Genomic DNA, 19,479 nt, shown 5'->3' with positions numbered 1-19,479 from the left:
CATTTTATGCTCTCCAGCATTTCCTTTCATTACAGAAACTCTGTTGTTTGCAGATGTGATAGATAATCAAAAGTGCAAGGTTACTTCACCTTTATCACAGAGCACCATTAATTCATATTTAGTAAATCTTGGTGTTGAACAATGGTTACATGGATTGTAAGATAAAAGAAAAAGAAATGTCATGTTTCCTGTCATTCACTTAGAACTATAAGTGGTAGGTCTGTGTTCTGCTTGACTAACTCTATAGAAAGACACTTCTGAAAAGCTGGAGTAGAAAGCTTGCTTGACAACAGTCACAGTTGCTGTTTGCAAAAAAAAAAAAAAAAAAACCAAACAAAAAATTAAAAAACAATCACCAGAAGTGTCTGATTATGGAGAAGAGGCAAATTTTTTCCTCTGCATGCAAGATGCTTTACCAAGGTGGACTATGTCTCAGTAGATTGAGAGCTGTGAATACAAGATACCACTTGCTTTCATGGCTTGTCTGCTATATGTACCACCATATATTGTAGTCTTAAAATAATCCAAACATGTTTACACCAGACTTTCTTTACCATGGTGAAAAATAAGCTGTTTTGGGGGGTGCAAATACCAATACTCAGCTTCCTCTTGTCAAGGAATTTTTCAGTATGTGTTGCTCTTGTGTTTGCTTCAGCTTGGGTAACAGTAGATTCCCGCAAACGGGGCTGTAAAAGATTCCTTACCCTTTGATTCCTTGTGAAACTTTTTCCTGAACATGTAAACAATTTCCCTTGCTGCAATTTGTGTCCGTTGCTTCTTGTCCTGTTGCTGTGCACGTCTGGGAAAAGTCTGACTCGTTTCTCTGTGTTATCCCACGAAGCCCATGAAAACAGTAGTTGGACCTCCTCTCACTCCAGCCTTCCCTTAGGCTGGGACAACTGGGTTTGCTCAGCTTACCTCACACACTCTAGCCCCCTTACCTTCCCGGCTCTCCACTGGACCTGCTGGTTTGTCAGTGCCTGTCGTGTAACAGGCTAGCCCAACAGTGGACGCGGTTGTGGTCTCTTAAGTGCCAAATAGCAGGGAATAATTAATTGCTTTGAGAAGTTGGCTATACTCTTGATGATATAGGCCAGAATCTGTCTGACTTTTTGCTCTATGGACACCCTATTAAACTGTGTTCAGCTTGCTGTCGTTAAGAACGCCCAGTCCTCCCCTGCAAAGCTGCTGCCTACTTGGTGGGCTACACCTTGGACCTCCTTGTGCTGTGGGATGGAGTTACTCCATCCCAGGTGTGTGTGTGTGGGACCACTGGGTGTTGTAAAGAAGTAGCAACTGATGGCAGGACAAATGGAGCGGACAGCTGTGGCAGGGACTTGAGAGTTCCCAGAGACAGGGAAATCCAGACACATTTGGCATTGTCAAGGAAACAAAAAAAAAAAAAAGAGGGATTCTAACAGCAGAGGTGAGAGCCTATGTGGATGGAGGACTGCTTCCAGCCTGGCTCTGAGAACCTACAGAATCTGAGTCAAAGTATTCAGCAGATTGACAAATTAGTGACTCTGCCACAGGGACAGAAGGTGGCAGGGAGAGGTGAAACAACTGAAGGGATTAGGGATGGAAACTGAACATAATTGATTTGAATGATGCTAAGACATAGCTGGTGCTATGTCGATATAAGTCTGCACAGAAATGAGCATGCAGATGACACGTTCCTTAGAGATACTCTGTGGTATTTGCTCGGTGGTGAAAGGAGCAGAGTTTGAAGCAGTACTGCTGTTGCAGTTGGAACAAGTCACCTTTTGATAAGCAAGTGCCTGGACAGTCCTTATTTCATGTGATTGACTGCAAGCTGCTTCGATCCTGGTAACTCATGAAGGTTCACCCAAGTGTTGTTGCTTCTTCCGTGACAGCTATGGTAGAGAAGTAAGCTTGGACTGCTCACTGTAATTTTGGGGGAGGTGTTGGCTAATGTTCCTGTTTGGTCTTAATGTGGAAAAAGGTAAATTTTTCTATACCTACATTTAGACTTTACCTAATGTATGTATATATACTTGCATATATAATGTATACAGATATGCAAACAATTTTATGTATGTGCCAGTTAGTGTACATATTATATGGATGCATGTATACAAAAAAAATAATATCTTAATACCTTCAGCTGGAACCTTCTATAGGAGTGAAAAGGCTGCCTTTCTCCTGTGTTTTTAAAGGCCTTGTGCTCTAGCAGAGACTAAATGATGGCAAGGGTGGTCTGTGCTGTGCCTGCAGCCAGCCGTGTGCTTTGCTATTGATGAGGGCAGAGAAACCCAGAAGGGTGAAATGTGCAGAGCGGAAGCAGGAGAGGGAGGGTTAGCTCAGCCTAACGGCACTAGCTTGTGTCGGGGGGGTGCCAGACCCAGTGTTAGTGTTATGGCATCAAGGGTGCGTGGTCACAGCACCCGTTGCTTTTCCTTAGGCGCTGCTCTGACCAGCAAGGAGTGGGGTCCTTGGGGATTGCTGTAGTTTTAACGGTGAAACCAGTCCTTTCTGGGGTTGGTGGCACCTGTCACAAAGCCTGCTATAATACTGGATTTAATAACATACGTCTGATAAATCCTAGGGAAAGCCAATTTGAATTCAGTCCTTTAGTAGGCCTCTGGCACTGGAAAAATATTGTATTTGGCTTTTTCTAGTGTACATGGTGTGCTTTTTCTTTCTATGAGTATTTCGTCTGGAAATGTTTACCGGCTTCCTTCCTTAGCAGAAATGCTGAGGACTTAGAATGTGGAAGAAATTCTGCCAGGATAGTCTGTCTTTTTTTTTTTTTTTTCTTTCCTGAAGAGGATTTGGGGAATGTTCTTCACAGCTCATATGCCTTCTTTAATTTCCAGACTTCTCATACATTTCTGCTAATGTAATCCTGAACCAGGATCCCCTCTTTTGAAAAGCTTGCTGATAGGTAAACAGAGAGCAGTAGAGGGGAGAGCTGTTTTAGAACAGCCCCAGAGAGGAAATTTTTGACCACCCCCAGCCTAGCATCTGATTAAATGCTGCATGGCAAACATTCCTGACTGATGTGCATATAAACAAAGAACAGAATTTTCTTTATCTATGATGCTTTTAACATTCAAGGTAATGCAAAGCTTGCACAAATGTTAATGTGAAAAATATGGCTACTATGAGTGATTTCTCAAGGGGCATTAAATCCTCTGCAGTGGTGCACACACTGGCTGTCAGCAAGTGGTTTTGAAAACTCAAAAGCAGGGAGGGAGTTTCAAATTAGGCTGGCCATCCTTTGGACCTTGGGCAGCTTTGGTCTCGCACGATTAGTGTGTATGTTCCTTGGTATGGAGGAACTACAAGTCCCTATTTGTTCCACCAAAGATGTGATTAACTGAACCAGCTTTGTAGAGAAGTACACAAAGCACAGTACCTTGAGAACCTTGTGAAGCATCATTTGCACGTCACTCTTGCCTGGATACTTCCTGGCAATGTTGGAAGCAGATAAGTTGAAGAGGTTGGCTCCTGTTTCGGTGCAGATGGCATGGACCAACGTTTTCTTTCCAACCCCGGCGGGTCCAGCTAGTAATAAGGCTTTCACCAAAGGAGCCTTCTCGTGGACTGTCTGGGAACCTGTAAAAAGTCATATGGCACTATTATTGCTTTCATTTAAGTCTGCTATAAAGGTTACAGAATGATTCTTCCTTCTTTTTTCTTCACTGTAAATAATATATGTGAATTAATTGTTTCCTTAATATGGCACAAGTGCTCTTGAGTTCCATACTGTAAAACCAGAGGTATGCCCCTGGCACGTTTGAGTTAACATCCCTGTCTGCAGCAAAACTCAGCCACCTTTATTTGTACCTTCTGCTGGGCAAACTTCAACTCCACACCTAGGTGAGCTAGAAGAATGGTAATTCCTTGGTAAATCTTTGAGGACTGATACGAGCTAAGCATCTCGAAGTAGAACTGCTGCTGGTGGCTGTGTGCACGGCTGAGCCTGGTGCCCTGCACAAGGACGCTTGCCTTCAGTCACGCAGCAGCTGTCGACTCCCCCAGCTGTCAGTTACAGACGTACCTGTGGCTTTAGGTTTGGCATTAGTTGTCAGAGCAGGTTGTCACTTTCCGCCACTGGACAAGGGCATAGGCTCCTGCTGCATGTAAGGCTAGCAGAATGCCTTCCTCCTGCTGTCTGAAATGACAATTTCCAGCTTCCCCATCTTTAAAGAAAACTAATGGGACTATCTGTTGGAGCTGTTTGTCAGTGATTTTGAAAGCAGATGTTACCAGATGTTTTATTTTCTCTCCTTTAACCTCTGCCTACCCTTCCCTTTTTGGGGTAATTTTTCCTCTTAAATGTTATTGCTTTTCAGCGAGCAGTGAAGACTCTGGCTGTCTGTCATTCAGGCTAGCTGTACACCAAAATCCTCCGCTGCTGATATTCTCTCCAAGCCCAGCTGCCAAGTGTGGGTTTAGCTCATCTGCGGAGGAGCTGGTGTCATTCCCCAGTCCTGAACATGGCAGCTGCACGTTGCAGAGCAGGTATGAGATATCTGCTAGCAGGAGGAGGATCCTATTCTGTTCCCTTCATTTTATTCAGGTGAGCAAACGCCAGGGTTGCTATGCTTCGCTTGCTCTGCCAGCAGCAATGACTGCTCAGCATTTCTAAATCTGTCTCGATGGCTGCTCCAGGTAAATTCGTTCTGGGCTGCAAGAAATATGATCCATCACCTGGGAAAGCCTAGCGGAAACGCCTGCGTTGTGAAAACAGAACCACACACAGATTCAGGTGGTTGATGGTGATAGAACTTGTCTTCCCTGCAGCTCTGTCACTGTATGAATTAGGTACAGGTGAAGCTCCAGAGGTGGAAGTAGCAGGAAATGTCAAACGCTTTATCCGTATCCGATGCTAAGTGCAGTAACATCACTGCCTCAATGCCTGAAAATGTCTTGTGTCAGTAGTGGTAGCTGTTAGGAAGCCAGACTTGAAAATCTGTGAGAGCATCTGTTACTTCTGACGGTCTCTGAGACCAGTGTCTACCTGCCTATGGGACCAGCTGGGGGAAACTGGCCCTGAAGGTGACAGGCTGCCGAGGTGCCTGTGGCTTAGCCTGGAAAAGTTCTCTGATTTAAAGGGGACAGCTAGGTAAGAATGGTATTTAAAAACAAATCTAATCAGGCTGCCTACCTGTGTCCTAATGGTTTAATGTCCCAAATAAATGACAATGAACTGAGTGTGAAGATGAATGCCATTATTTCAGCACTGTGCAGGATGTAGTGAAGTTGTCAGCCACCCAGGTTTTATTAATATTTGGTCGTTCCATACCAATTTATTACTATTACACATAGATTTATTATGAGGGGAGCAGCAGACTCCTCTGTGGTTAAAGATGAAGTATATCTTCTACTATTATTTCTCCTTTCAGCTGCTTATAATTTCCTCGATGCCGTTTAAGCTGGAGCTTTCCTTACCATCAGGTGACTATTTTGAGAAAAACTTTCACTCCTATGCATACACAATTACATAATGATTAACTGTTTTGAGACCAATTAAGTAAATTAAGTAAACCAATTAAGTAAAAATAATGTATTGCCCAAAAGGTGAAACTGTTCCTGTGCCTTTTTTGTGGTTCGTGTAATATTTCTTTTTTTACTCAAAGGCATTTTTCAAACTGCTACTGCAAATGCTTTTTGTTTGTTCAGCTAGTCAAGGGTCTCTTCTCCCTAGAATTTTTGCCAATTGTATAAATGGCAGAAAATTTATGGGTCCTCTTTCCTCCTGCCTTGGGGGTGTGTCTTCGGGGCTCAATTTCACTGGATTAGGTGGTGTTAAAACATAACTTTGGAGGAGCTATCCAATATGTGAAATATCCCTGCCTGCGCTGACTGCAACGTGGTAACTGCTGAGCTTTCTCAGGTGATTGTGGGCAGACTTGCAATCCTCCGGTGAGGGTTTATCCAAAACTACCTTGAGCGTGGTTTAGATGGGAAGAGCCCCATCTAGGCTGAAGGCGGGGGGGCTGCTAGCATCCTCTTTGTTAACCTGACTGCAGACTGAGCTATAGGGCAGCAGGAGCACTCTTCTCCACCCAAAACCTGAACGCAGCAGACTTGTGCATGAGCACACCGAGCTCTCTACAGTGTATCGAGCCTGCTTTGGGGACAGAGGAGGCAGGAGGTGCCCAGAGAGAGCCGCAGAGTGTGTACGTACAGAGCAGCCTGAGCACCGGCCTTTCTGGAAGGCTTGCAAAGGGGAGGGAAAAGCAGCAGCTCTGTGTCAGCTTTGCTCCGTTTGCCAGAGTGGGAGGCTGGGAGCTGTCAGCTATTTTGCCCTGTAAAGGGGATCAGCAGACAACGACAGAGCCTGGGGGAGCATATGCCTAGCTAAAATCTCCCCGAAATCCAATCAGGAATGGAAAAGGATGCAAGCGAAGTATGAGTAGAGGCCCTCGAGACAGGCATTTCTTGCAATCACCACAGTTTGGCTCAATGCCATTCCCAAGTAAAATATGGGATAGATTTTTACATTAAAAGCAAAGAACCCGACCCAGCACAGCCTTGTTAGATATTGGTTAAGTCTGGCATTAAAGCTGCAAGGGCGTTTAAAAATGTTCTCTCTGATGTACAAAATGTATTCAGACTAATTCCTTAAACGATTGCATTGTTTAGTACTGAGTAACATTAGCCAGCTTGTAAAAGGTAAATTGCAACCTTAGCCCTTCCCTTAACTTGATTAATTTTGATCACTGGAGCTTGTTTTAGCTATTATCTTTCCCAAGTGATTTCCTTTTATGTGCTGCCATTCACAAACTGTTAACATGCAAACAGAGATGGTATGGAAATGCAATACCTGACAATAGTATGTGCAAGCTCCTTTATGCACTATTAAAATGATATGGTCTTCACTCAGAAGACTTAATTGAAAAACAATTATACTGCAAAATGCTTTAGATTACGATTAATCAAGCCCTGTCAAAGCCAGTAAAAGCGCATGTTACTGACAGGAAGCAAAGCCATCGTATTCTGCCCTCTAGTAATTTTTGCTGTGCTCTTACCTAATGGCAATATTCCATACAGCGCTATTAGCTGTCTGACATCTGCGAGAGAGGGCATTGGCTCTATATCTACCTGACGAAGTGCGGTCCCCAGGTAGCTGTACTCGCCTGTAGGGAGGAAGCGTAGGCTTAATAAATGTGACACGGCATTGTTATAAAATGCATAACTCAAATACTGGAAAACTACCATAGAATACCAATATTACATGCTCTCCGCAAACCCAGTACCGTCGAGGGACAGGGACTCAAGCGGGGCAATATTGTTGTGGAATGTGGCCCTGAGAAATCTGAAAGGTGAACTGCAAAGGAAAATGAAGTTAAACACGTTGTGGGCTTTCCCCTCCAGACGGCAGAAGGCGTTCAGCAGAGCAGTCTGTCTCCAGTAACCTTTTAAAGAAACTTTGTGGAGAAGAATCATTAGTAGCACCATAAATCACGCTGCTGGCAAAGGATTTCTAGATTTGGGATTTTGCAGGGCTGGAATCCCAGTGAATGATGCTCTATCAGAAGAATTTCAAAAAGGGGGGAAAGAGATTTTTAACAAGCTTTCCCCTGGCTGCATCACATCTCGGCTTCTTGCTATGTTAAGACTTTTAAGTGTGTCAGCTAATTGGGGGGTGTGTGTGTGTGTGTGTCTTTGCTTTGCAGTTTGCTCTTTTGTGCAAAAAGCTTCCACAAAACAACTCAAGAAAACAAAAAAAATCCCTGACACGAACTGACACAATCTAATCTTGTCTTAGCTCTTGTTGCAGAGCCATAATCACATTGCCTGCCTTGTCAAAGTCTGTGCACAAGGCATGCTGGAGAAGAAAGAACCAGAAGGATGGGCCACAAGCTGGAAAACTAGTTGTGATGATGTAGTCAACAATTATTTTTTAGCATAAACTACATGCTGTTATGGTGAATATTATTGAGAAATAATAGTACATTATGTTTTATTGGAGAGAAAAAAAGGGAAAGCAGTAAAGCTCTCTGGAGCAGAGGTAAATTAGCAACGGTTAAGAGAGAAAGTGGTGTTGCGATGTGGGGGCAAAAAGGCAGACAAGCTCTCATGCAACTGCCCCCTCCCCTCTGAAGAATAAAATTCATTTCAGGTTTTATCTTTTATTTAAGGAGAAATCAAAAGAACTGGATAGGAATTAATCTTCACAGATTTAATTAGAAGGCATCAAAGGGTTTAATTGCAACTGAACATAAATCACAGTGGATATTCTCTGACTAATTTAGATAAGGTCACCAAGAAAATTAGTTCAGTGATGTCGGTTTGTCATAGAGGGGGGACATTTCAGTGCCTTTACTCGCTGTGTAGTACAATTCCACTCTTTGTCCTTTTCCCAGGAACTGGGAGTAAGTGACCTTCCTTAGGCTTCAGCCCTGTAAGAGTTGAGCAGATGAGCACTTGTTTTTCTGCTGGCTTTGACTGTGTCCTTGGACCCTTGAAGGGAATTTTTGTGGATTAAAAAAAAAAACCAAACCACAAAACCCAACAAAAGGTTAGGTCCAGATCCTAGGCCAGCTTTAAATACCTACTGTATCTTGTTTGGCAGCCCAAGAAGCATGATGGTTCTGAGTGGGAAAGAGCTGGCCTTGACAGTCTGGGCCACTGCCTGGTCTGTATGGGCCAGCAATCCGTGCTGGGACCTGCCGGTGACCTGGCAGGGGTGTAGGCAGCCAGGTGTGTATTGCCAGGCTCTGCATTTCTGTGCCCAGCATCTTCTGCTGCTGGGAAGTGAGTATTGCTGGTGCAGCTTGGAGCAGCCCTGGTGTGGCTCTGTGCTGCAGAGGAGTCAAGGCTTCAAACCTTGGGTCAAGGGAAGATGGCCCAAAGCCATCTCAGCCTGTTTCCAAGTTTGGTGTTACCAGCTGTTAACTATTAGCCACTGGCTAATGTGTGCTTTAAAAGCATCTGTGCTGTGGAATGTTTGTGGGACAAAAGTGACCTTGATGGTACTGGCTGGATAAATTAAGGAATAATGAAAATATTCCATTACCTCATGATTTTTTGAGCATAAAATTAGTGGAATACTTGTTAATTCAGTCTTCAACAGAGTGGGAAGAGACTCTGAAGGCAGTAACTGGTGCACCTAAGAGTTTATATAAACGTGGCATTTAGAGGTCATGTACAAGAATCCAGCTTTTCTGGCTTGGATACATACTGCACCAACAGTCGGTGGCATTGTGGCCTCTGGATGTCTGCAAATTCAAACGGTGGTGGCCTTTGAAACAACTGAATCTTGGGGGTTTTGCTGCTAAGGTTGCTGGGGTTTTGCTGTATGTCACCAAATGCTTTTGGAGGTGGTGGCAGACCCCTGTGGAGCCTGCAAGTGGGGTGAGTTTGGGGTTTTTTTAATGTGTAGAGCATGGGCAAGCGTGTCTGACTGCAGCTGCAGGCTGACAGGAACTAGGCGAGAGGACTGCGAAATGCAGAACTAGACAGACACATCCTACTCAAACCAAGGGCTGGCTATGCCTCAAAGCACTGCTCAAGTTCACGGGCGGTCAGGGAGGTGGAGGTAAGGGGGTGAGTCTTCTCTGCTGAATAAACAAATGCTAAAGGCATGATTTTTACTGTTCTCTGGGAAATATTCTAGGCTGATTATGACCCAGTGTCTGATAGACTTGGACTGCCTGGTCAGTGCTCCTTAAAGGATGTCCTGGTCCCACCTCAGGCTGACTTGTGATGTCCAGAAACATTCAAGGCTTCCAGGTGTTAGCGCTTGGAGCTAAGTGCCAGCTTTACAAACAGGCCCTGGTTTCAGTACCAGGAGTGGAAAGTACTGAGCACGCTGCAGAAACAGACTTTATTTGCATGTGTGGCTCTAGATATTCAATTTTGAAAGTCCTGAACGTGTAATTACTCTTGAACTTGCTCTTGACTGGAAATAGGGGTCAGCAAACACTGAATGGCTGGAGGTTTGGTTAGATTAAACACCATAGTAACTGTAAAACATGTACTTTACCGACATAATCGGAGAGATTCACGGACTTGGCTTTTATTAGTAATCCTTCTTCCACTAGTTCCCTGTACAGAGAATCGATGGTCCTATGGATGAGAGAAATCATTCAGAAATTCTAGGGCATTTTAAGCAAAAGCTCAGTCCTTCAATAACTGAACTAGCTTGAGTGTTATTTAGGTCTTCTCAGCTTTATAAACGTATTTTGCAGCTCAGAGGTAAAGGTGATTAGTGCCATCAATATGAAATCAATAAGTACAGCTTTCTGCGTTACAGCAAGGAATGTCTTTCATTGCCTCACACGGTGCGTGGCTCCCTCTCACACGGATTCCATTACCCATTGCCAGGTGATGCAAGATCAGTTATGACTTGTGTAATAGACTCATTCATTAATATCAATTACTGGGAAATTATTTTTAAATTATACAATAATAGCAATCCTAACACTACTATACCTATTCATTTAGCTCTCCAATTAGTAGTAATTAATTAATTCTTCTTGGAATTTATTCTGTTTGCAATAGACAGCCTCATCTCATCAGGAACATACTGGGAATGACTTGATCAGAGCAATCAGTGGCCTGCCTCCTGCAGTGCTAGGGTCGTGCTGGCCAAAGGACCGGGATAAAAATGTGCAGTGGAAATGGGTGTAATTTCTCCAGTAGAATGCTTTCTTCCTGTCTCGGTTAGTGGCTGGAAATAGTCCCCAGTAACTGAGGATTTAACATGCTTACACTTCTACAGGGCTTTCTATCGGTGTGGATGTTCTCCACACTCTCTCTTTTGGAGTTCTATCCAAGTATTACTTTTAATTACATTTTTGGTTCTACAGATTGATGCTGCTTCGAGGATTACACAAAACAAATAAGCCTGTTGGATGTTCCTGTTGTGTAGTTAGTGGAAACTATACTGATTCAAACCTTTTTAGGTCCTTCACCATTTGCACTTTTCGCATTCTCTTCCTTCAATACCTGAGCTTTTCTTGTCTTTGTCACCTGTCTTAAATGGGATATTCTGGTATGGCTACAGTAAAAAAACTTAATAGTGACTCTCAGTTGACTAATAAAACTACATGTATAACTTGAGGTTTGCAGCATTTTTCCATTTCAGCTGGGAAGTTTTATGTTTAAGCAGTGCTAGTGGCACAATTAATATAGGAGTAGTAATAAGCAAATACGAAATTTAATGCACCTTCAACAATGTTGATTTTGCCACTCTGACTCTTGCTTTTATTCTTGGTGATTTTCATGTTGAGTATGCATCATAAAGCAAGCAGAAGGTAGAATGGGAGTAACCTGACAGTTCTGTTGGGAGCATGACTTCTACTTTTCCAGTCTTTCTTTTACTGTGCAAGCTTAATGATGCATGCCCTGAGTTCTCCTCCAAGTAAGTGTGATATGATCAGTCTTTGTTGACCAAGGCCCCCTGTGCCCCTTCCACCATGCCAAAACAGAGAGGAACCTGAGCTTCTCTTGGTTATTTCTGAAATGCTTTCTCCTTCCCTGCTCAGCAGGGAAGAGCAAAGCATGGAGCCAAAATGCCACATAAACTCTGATTTAAAAGCCAGCTATTAAAAAGCTTGTGTCTTAAATGGCTGTATTTTATATTGAGTTTATATATAAAGCAGGTATGTGCAAAGGTAATTTTAATAGCACAGAATATATGCATTCTTGTTAGACTTTGGCATGCTGCTCTTGTAAGAGAGGTCATGCTCTGTTATAATCCCTGACACTTATTTTAAATATTTGCTTGGAGAGGGTTTTTTTTAAAGTGGGTAAAGAGATCACTGACTGATAGTGTAGTGCTGGCACCCAAATGATCTAGTCCAGGTCTTGCCGTGCATGTCTTGTACAAAATGGATTTGTGGGGTGCTTCCCCCTGCAGTGAGTGAGCGTGATTCTCGTCATGCTGTTCTCCAGCCCTGCTCTCTTGGGAGCTGGGTCTGCTCCGGCCCTGCACCGCTGCTGGGTCAGCAGGTCCCAGTGGTGATTATCTCTGCGTAGGTGTTTGTTATGTGTACAGGTGAAAAATGGCCGGATTATCAGCGAATACATCATGAGCTTGCTAAAAATGTAATGTCGAAAGAAGAAATCCTCCAAATAAGGGTACTTAAAAGAGCAAGGGTACACAAGAAATTGCCAGGTCTGCCAGAAATCTTATTGATAGATAAGACTGATTTACGATATGTACGTTATACCTCAGGCATGAAGGGTGATTTATAGGGTACAGGGGCCTGTCTGCAGCCTCCCTTATCAGGCTTCAGCTGGGATGGAAAATCTGATAGTCAACAAAACTGTCAGGTGCTTCTGCACCTGCAGAAAGGATGGGAAAGAGGCAAACCGGGCCAATATCCTGCTAAATGTTACATGTGCTTATCTTTGCATACTGGAATTAACCTGACTAAAGTGAACAGAGACTGGCCCTAGCGGTGCCGTGCTGCAGAACGGGGATCCTTAATTTGTACGTGGTGTTGAAGATGGGAGGAAAAACAAGGTCTGCGCTGTGTGCTGTTAAAGCCGTGTTTTGTTACCCTGCTATCTGTGGTGCTGCAAAGCCATCAGTCAGGGGGGTGCGGTGAGAAGGTTGTAGTGATCACTGGGAATGCAAAAAAGGTTTTGGATAAAATGTATGTGCTGCAAGTTTGTAAAAGACTTTTTTTATCATCTAAGCTTTTTATGGATATTTATAGTTCTTAGCAAAGAGGTTTTATGTCTTGTAGGGCTCCTGATCCTGGTAAGAGTAGCAGCATTGAGATGCTCCTTGTTTAATCAAAACCTAAAAGGGTTGATAACATATCTAATGCAAAAAGAACGCTGTCTCATTGAATATCGGGTAAGCAGGTCCTCTCTTTACCTGTCAGGAGTTAGATCTTCTTCCATCTCTGTTATCTTTTTCCTCGTGGTTGTCTTTTTTTTCTAAGGACCATAAAAACAGGCAGGAATTAGTGATCTGAGCACAGAGATACATATATATCTATATATATGAATGTATTGAAGTATAAAGTGAGGGCCAGAACAGCAAGCATTTCAATGTTTGTGTGGCCATTGTTCCTGAAGGAATCCAAAGGGAGAAATCTTATCTTTGAATGTCCTGAGGGAAAGGGAGTCTCGCTCCCGTTTCTAAAAGCACAGGAGATGTTCCGGTTTGTAAGTACCTCACCAAGGCATGGGAGAGGTGAAGCACCCCTGGGCTGAGAAGCTGTGTCCAACCTACAAGTCTCATGCAGATCCTGTGGCAAGTGCTCTTGAACCCGACTCTGCATGAAGTGACCTGGTGGCTGCTGCTTCTTTCTAGAATGCAGCTGCTCAGGAGTCTGCATACCTGACTGGGACAGTTGCACACACACCTCCCCACACCTCCCCCAAGTGCCCAAGAGCACCATACTTTAAAGCGATCGGCCCCGCTCCTTCCAGGGAAGGGTGCATCCAATAGAATCCCAGGGTTATTTGCTCCAAGAGAAAACTTGGGACTCCTTCCTTTTGGAGCATGACTGTGGTTGAGGGGATGTGGCCCTTACCCAAGAAAGAAGCAGGAAGGAAAAGGGTGTGGGGTCCAAGTGACTGCTCCAGAGACTGTTCATGCTTCCCTCCCCACCCTCTATTTGGGACAAAATATATAAGCAGCTTCCCTGAGGGCCATGCAGGGTGCTTATAGCTGGACCAGGACCTGAACCCCACGCTCCGGAGCCTGCAGCTAGCCTCCTAACCATTAGATATCTATCCTTCTGCCGCCTCTTTCCTAATGCCTTGGGGAAGAAGTCTGAAGAGGTCAGAAAAACACAGCCTGCTCTTCTCTGGGTATTTTTATCACACTTTCACTATGGGAAGATTTTGGCTTGTGTGGCTAGTTTTCTTACATACTGTGAAAAAACAATGGAAAACATAAAGATGTGAATCAGTAAAGTCAGGGCTCTCCATTAACGGCAACTCACAAGCCATACATATGGTTAGGGATAGTTAGTAGTGCAGAGGGCATCATTACCCATATTAGTGCCCACCACTGGTGTCCATACTTCAGTCCTGCAAAGCACTTTAGAATTACTTCAGTGCAACTATTTACACAGGGACACGTGTGCACCGTAGGTTTTTTCAATGGCTTAAATCTAAGCATGTGCTTAAATGCTTAGTTGATCAAGACAGTTTATTATTTCCAAAAGTTTATGTTCACTTTCCTGGGAATACAGTTGTTTACTTTATCTTTTTAATAGTTAATATTTCTACAGAGCTCTAGAGGCTATGTTGTTGAGTTTAAAAATGTTAAATCATCTGGAAAACACTGTGGGTTGTTTTATTTTTTTTTTTTTTCCTAGAATGGATCAGCAGTGTTTGGAAACGTATCAATTTTAAGTTTTCAATGACAGTTGCAATGTTGATCACATGTTACTATTTTCAATGCAAGAAAGATAATCTACATGAAAATGTAAACTAAACCCAGAACTATATGGATAAGTTAACTGGAAAGAGGTGATGTTTTGAAGTTTTGGATTAAATAGTGCAAACAATTCTGTTTCTGCAAAATTACACCTCAGGTTTCTTTACATAAACAGGCTTGGCAGCAAATACGTGTTAGAATGTGCCAGTGGGGTTTTCTTTTAAAGAGGAGGAATGGGAAGAACAAAGCATATACCATGCTGTTTTAACAACTGAGGACACATTGAGAATTTCAGTGGCTTATTTCTGCTGTTCCTCCAGCTTTGCCTTTATCCTTTCTTCCAGCAAGCTAGAAATTACATGTCATGGGGTCTGACTGGGAAGAAAAGTTTATTCCTACCTATGTAAAGATGCTAAGCATATGTTGAATTTATTGGCCAACTGGTACTGTTCTCAAGGCAGCTTCACCAATAAAGTAACTCGAGAGCAAAACAAAAATGAACTATGTGGGGGGAAAAATGTGTTTTCCTAATTAACATCAGCATTTATGGGAAATTTGGCAAACACTGAGATGCAATAAGGGGAAATATGAATTGTAGACAATGGCTTCTCTCCAAAATGTCTTATTTGGAACTGCTTGTATTTAGGATATGCTAATGTTTAATGAATGTGAACATGCTCATCATTTGTAATGGAAATCTCCTTGTTTCTATCTCTGAATTTTCAGTCTAGCTTCTGTGTAGCCATCCATTTACTTGGTTATTTTCTGCTTTGATAAGTCACATGCAGTAAACGGCATAAGTTATTAGCTGGCAGATGACAGAAGACTCTTCTGTGCTCAGTGTGGTATCTTGTCTTACTGTGTGGGCTCAGGAAAATGTTTTAAGTAGCTCAGAGGTTGCTATGAGCAAACATGGACCTGATTTCAGACCAGATTCCAGAGCAGAGTGTGTCTGGCACCAGAGGAGGGAAAGCAGCCAAAACGTCTCATTGAGGGAACTGTTCTGTGTCGGAACTGCAGGATCTGTGTCACCCTTTGGCTGTCACCGTGCAAGTCCTGCAGCCATCAGCTCTCTGCAGCTACTGCCACTAAGCATGTGGAAAAGTAACGAGAGGAAAGTACTCCTGTGGCTGAAGGGAAATGGCAGCGTATAAATAGCAGCCTATGAAGCATTTGAGTGGATTCCTTGGATCATGTATGATGCTTGGATGGGAGGCTGAGCAAGTGCAGATTTGCACAGTGTGTGCATCTGCTCTGGGTTGAGAAGTCTTTTCTGGCAATGCCAAGATATACAGAGCAGCTTCTGATATTTTACTGAAAAAGTCCTTAGACAAAGATGTTCCCGCTGATTACTAAACTCTTGCTAAATGAGGAGCTCTGATCTGTAATCCCTATTGGCTTTAGCTGCAGCCTCCACAGCTGTCTGTGAGCTACGGGTGCTAATCTCCATCGGCCACAGAAAAGCCAACAGAGGTTGTGAATTGCTGTCCTTAAATCCCGTCTTTCCTCAGTTCTGACCCAGCCTGTCTTCAGGCTTTACCCCCTATGGCTTTGCTTTTGATAGACTTTGATAGTCATTAGACTGACATCAATATTCTGTCACAGCTATGGTTAACCTCTTGTGGTTTTCTTTGCTTCTGCCCTGCTGCATAAAAAAGGGACATCCAAAGCTGTGCTGAGGTGCTAGCAAGGCCCGTTTCAGAAGTAACTTTTACATGCTTAAGTTCCAACGTCCCCTCTTTGTTTTTTGCTGAATTTTGGCCATGCTTTAGTGTATGTGTGGGTGTGTTCACTTGCAACGGGTCACTTTACCTGCAGTTGGATCAGAAACAAATCCTTGGGGGAGCAGAGCAGGAAAAGCAGCACAATAGGCTTGATAAAAAGCATTCTGATAAGCACTTAAATGTAACTTCCAGGTCAGTAACTGCAGAGAGCTGATCTGTCAGCTCTTATGCTGAGTGGAAAACCAGTTTAAAGAAGCTAGGTCTGTGCTGGTTTACTTGGCTGCAAATTCCCGAGAGAGATGCCCTTGGCTAACAAGCCCTCTGGGTACATGGCATTCATCTAGAAGAAATACTTGTAAAGCTGGTGGGTTGTGTTGAGCCACCCAAATCAGAAGCTTGAGCTGTCAGCAGAAAGGGGTGGACTCAGGACAACAACATTCCCATAAAGTTTGTGCTGGCATAGATGCCACCAACTTTTTAGAAGGCAAATGCTTTGGAAAGTGCTAGCCTTTTTCTCTTTCGTTTCAGGTGTCTTATAACAGGCTCCTTTAGGCTGGGTGCGGACTTAGACCTTCTGAAACCTCTTTGCCAGCCTTCCCAGACATCAGTGCCATATCCTACACTAGGAGGCAATCTCTCTTCGGATCTTTCCTCAGCCTGCTTTTACACAGGTGCTTACAATCCCAGCCTGCTCGTCCATGGCTGAGCTGATGACAAGCTGCCACTGTGCTTAGTGAAGAAAAATGCAATTTGCAGCAGAGCTGAACCGCATTCCTTTCTGTTGTCTCCCCTGCTCCTCTCCTGTGACAGTCATCAGATCAGGAGCAATCGAGAGTCCAGCGCAGTGTATCTTTTAATGAAGACACTTGTGCTCTATAGCCTAACAATGCTGGACCATAAGGACAAATAACAGCAGGATGGTCTGTGGGGTGACATGCTTCCAACATGGACAGAGGCATTGGATCTGTGCCTCGAATGATCACAGTGTTTCTTGTTGCAGTTTAGATGCACTCTAATTAGTTTAGGTATTTCCAGACCATCCTACTGGTCTGGAGACCCACTTGCAGTGAGAAGAGCAATTTGCCTTCCACCCCGACCCCCAAGATGATTCTTCCACAAAGGTGGCAAATGGGCTTTTTATCTTCAGGGGCAATAAGAGCAATTCCTGGCAGGGTTAAGTGTCAGCTTTCAGCAGTAAGTGGTATTTGAAGGTTTGGGAGTTGGTGATAAAGTTCAGCCTAGGAAGTACAGCACATGGATATAAAGGAGTGGCCTAGCGATATGCTTGGAGCTGTTAAATTTTGTTTATCTAAGACCTGAGCCATCTGAAACACAGACCAGAAGGGAGCAGTTGGCTTCCTTACGCTTTCCCTTTGGAGTCTAATTCTAAAATGCCCTTGCTGAATTCCCCGCAAAAGGGACTGCCAAACAGGATTTCAAACTCAAATTATTTCCTGTGGGTCAGGCAGATATTTCTAAAATGCACTAGACAGAATTTCTTAGAGTTGTAAATTACTTATCCTAAGGTGCCCTTGAAAAGGCAGAGGACATTACCCCTGGGCAGGGACTATCCCCTGACAACAGAAAAGCCCCTGGCTCTGTGCTGTCTGCCTGCAAAGAAAGTAGAAGAAATCTGCCCTGGCAGCAGAAGGGATGGCCAAATGTGGCACCGAATTTGGAGTAGCTGCCCTAGCCAGAAAATTCTGCTTGTAAGCGTTCACTTAAAGAAATCACCCTTACTGCCTGTTCCCCATTGACAGAGTGCAGGAAAAAGGTTGATTTCTCTGAAAAATGTTGAATCCTCCTGGGAATGCTGTTCTTTGCAGAATATCCCTCTTTGGGGGAAAAAAAACACCATGTTTTGCATCCTGCTTCATATGCGTTCCTGGCTACAATAAGAATCCAAACCCACTGTTATTTCATGTTGCATAGTTGCAGGGGAGACATATGGGACCTAGGATGTGGTAACACACACCTTTAAAAACCAGAGGATTTTTGCTGAATAACAAATTATTAATAAGCTGCTTCCAAAACTTTCCAGCTCATATTATTCTTGTTATATAGTCCAGATTTTCATAAAGCAGTTCTGAAGTCTGTGTACACAGGTATGCATACACTGTGCTGGTTTACGGACTGAGATATTTATGGAAATGCTAATTAGAAAAATGCCGACTGGATATTTCAAATGGTTTTGTGCAGGGAAGATGTGTTTTGATTAAAACTGGACATCTCCTTCCATTCCCCACCTCTAAAATAAAACTGTTGGTGTGGTGTGTTTTTGTTCCCCCCCCCCCCCCCCCCCGATAAAATCTTTTGGGAACTTGTATTATTTAATTAGTACTTCTTTCCTGCTTCCCCCACTTCATTCTCTCAGACTACTGGCACAACTGTGTGTGTGTTAAATAACCTCCCTCCACCCAAAGCCATTCCAACACTATATTAAAGGAAAAATAAAACCAAACCAACCCCTAACATAAAGCTTTACAATTTCAGTGTGACATTTTGAAGCAGTTTTGACCAGCTGATCTAAATGCATCTGCCTATGACAACTTTGGGAAGATTGTTGCCATATTTTGTCTGCATGCCTTAAGCCTCCCTATTTTTGAAACAGATTGAGGAATCCAATGGGTATCAGTTTTCAGTCGCTCCAGTCTTGCATTATTAAACTGCCCCTGGATGTTTGTTGGGTGAAAGAGCATTTTAAAAGATAATTTGAGTAGAAGTTCAGCAACAGCAAGTATTTGCATGTTAAAAGGATTATAGAAATAAAATACAACATGAGACTCGGTTTGGCTATTTGCCCTGAGGATTTTAAGTGGACCTGCTGATTGAATGGTAGGGTCTGTAAGCTTTGAGTTATTTTGCACTGACATGATCTATAGTTTAAATGCTTGGGTAAGGAATTCAGGGAGCCACAAGCTGTGAAATTTTGCATATGGTAATGCTGTGAAACTAGATGTGAACATGACGTGTGCTGTCTTTCAGTGGGTAACGCACATTAAAAATCACGTATGTCTTCAACTTATTTTATATGCTTAAATAAACTTGACTTAATTGCAAGTTCCCAAACCCTTCCATAGTAAGTAGCAAAATAATCAATGTGTACCTGGCTGTATGTGATCTACGTGGTGTTATAGACAAATGAAAGGTTACACCGAAATGTTCAAAGTGAATTTTTCTTTTGGGTGTACAGTTTTGAACCAGTCCTCATTTAGGAGGAAAACAGCCAGCAGCTGGAAAACTTAATGGTACCCAGGTCTGTGCCGCCTTTGGAAGGCTGTATTAACCTGAACCTGTCACCTTAGGAAGAGGGATTGCTTGGTTTTTCCTGTTTGACTGGATCAGAGGATTTCAAGAGGGTATGTATCCCTCTTGAAAATCTGATCTATCCTGTAATGACTTATCTCTGAAGTAGTTCCATTTGTCCTA

At 43.2% G+C, this 19,479-nt stretch overlaps 1 protein-coding gene across 1 annotated transcript in view; it reads right to left on the bottom strand.

Moving 5' to 3' along the window:
• Positions 1-19,479, bottom strand: part of IQCA1 (IQ motif containing with AAA domain 1) — a 111,637-nt gene that overhangs the window by 18,337 nt on the left and 73,821 nt on the right. Inside the window, exons 12-15 of the mRNA XM_040605217.1 lie at positions 12,809-12,870; positions 9,962-10,044; positions 7,002-7,109; positions 3,380-3,579 (exon numbers count right to left, since the gene is read on the bottom strand). Coding sequence (XP_040461151.1) covers positions 3,380-3,579; positions 7,002-7,109; positions 9,962-10,044; positions 12,809-12,870 — 453 coding nt within the window. The remainder of the gene's footprint in view (positions 1-3,379; positions 3,580-7,001; positions 7,110-9,961; positions 10,045-12,808; positions 12,871-19,479) is intronic.

The sequence above is a fragment of the Falco naumanni genome, chromosome 8, assembly GCF_017639655.2.
Source record: "Falco naumanni isolate bFalNau1 chromosome 8, bFalNau1.pat, whole genome shotgun sequence".
NCBI classification, from domain to species: domain Eukaryota; kingdom Metazoa; phylum Chordata; class Aves; order Falconiformes; family Falconidae; genus Falco; species Falco naumanni.
Note: the sequence above shows the minus strand (reverse complement) of the source record. Positions and strands in the feature narration are given on the sequence as shown.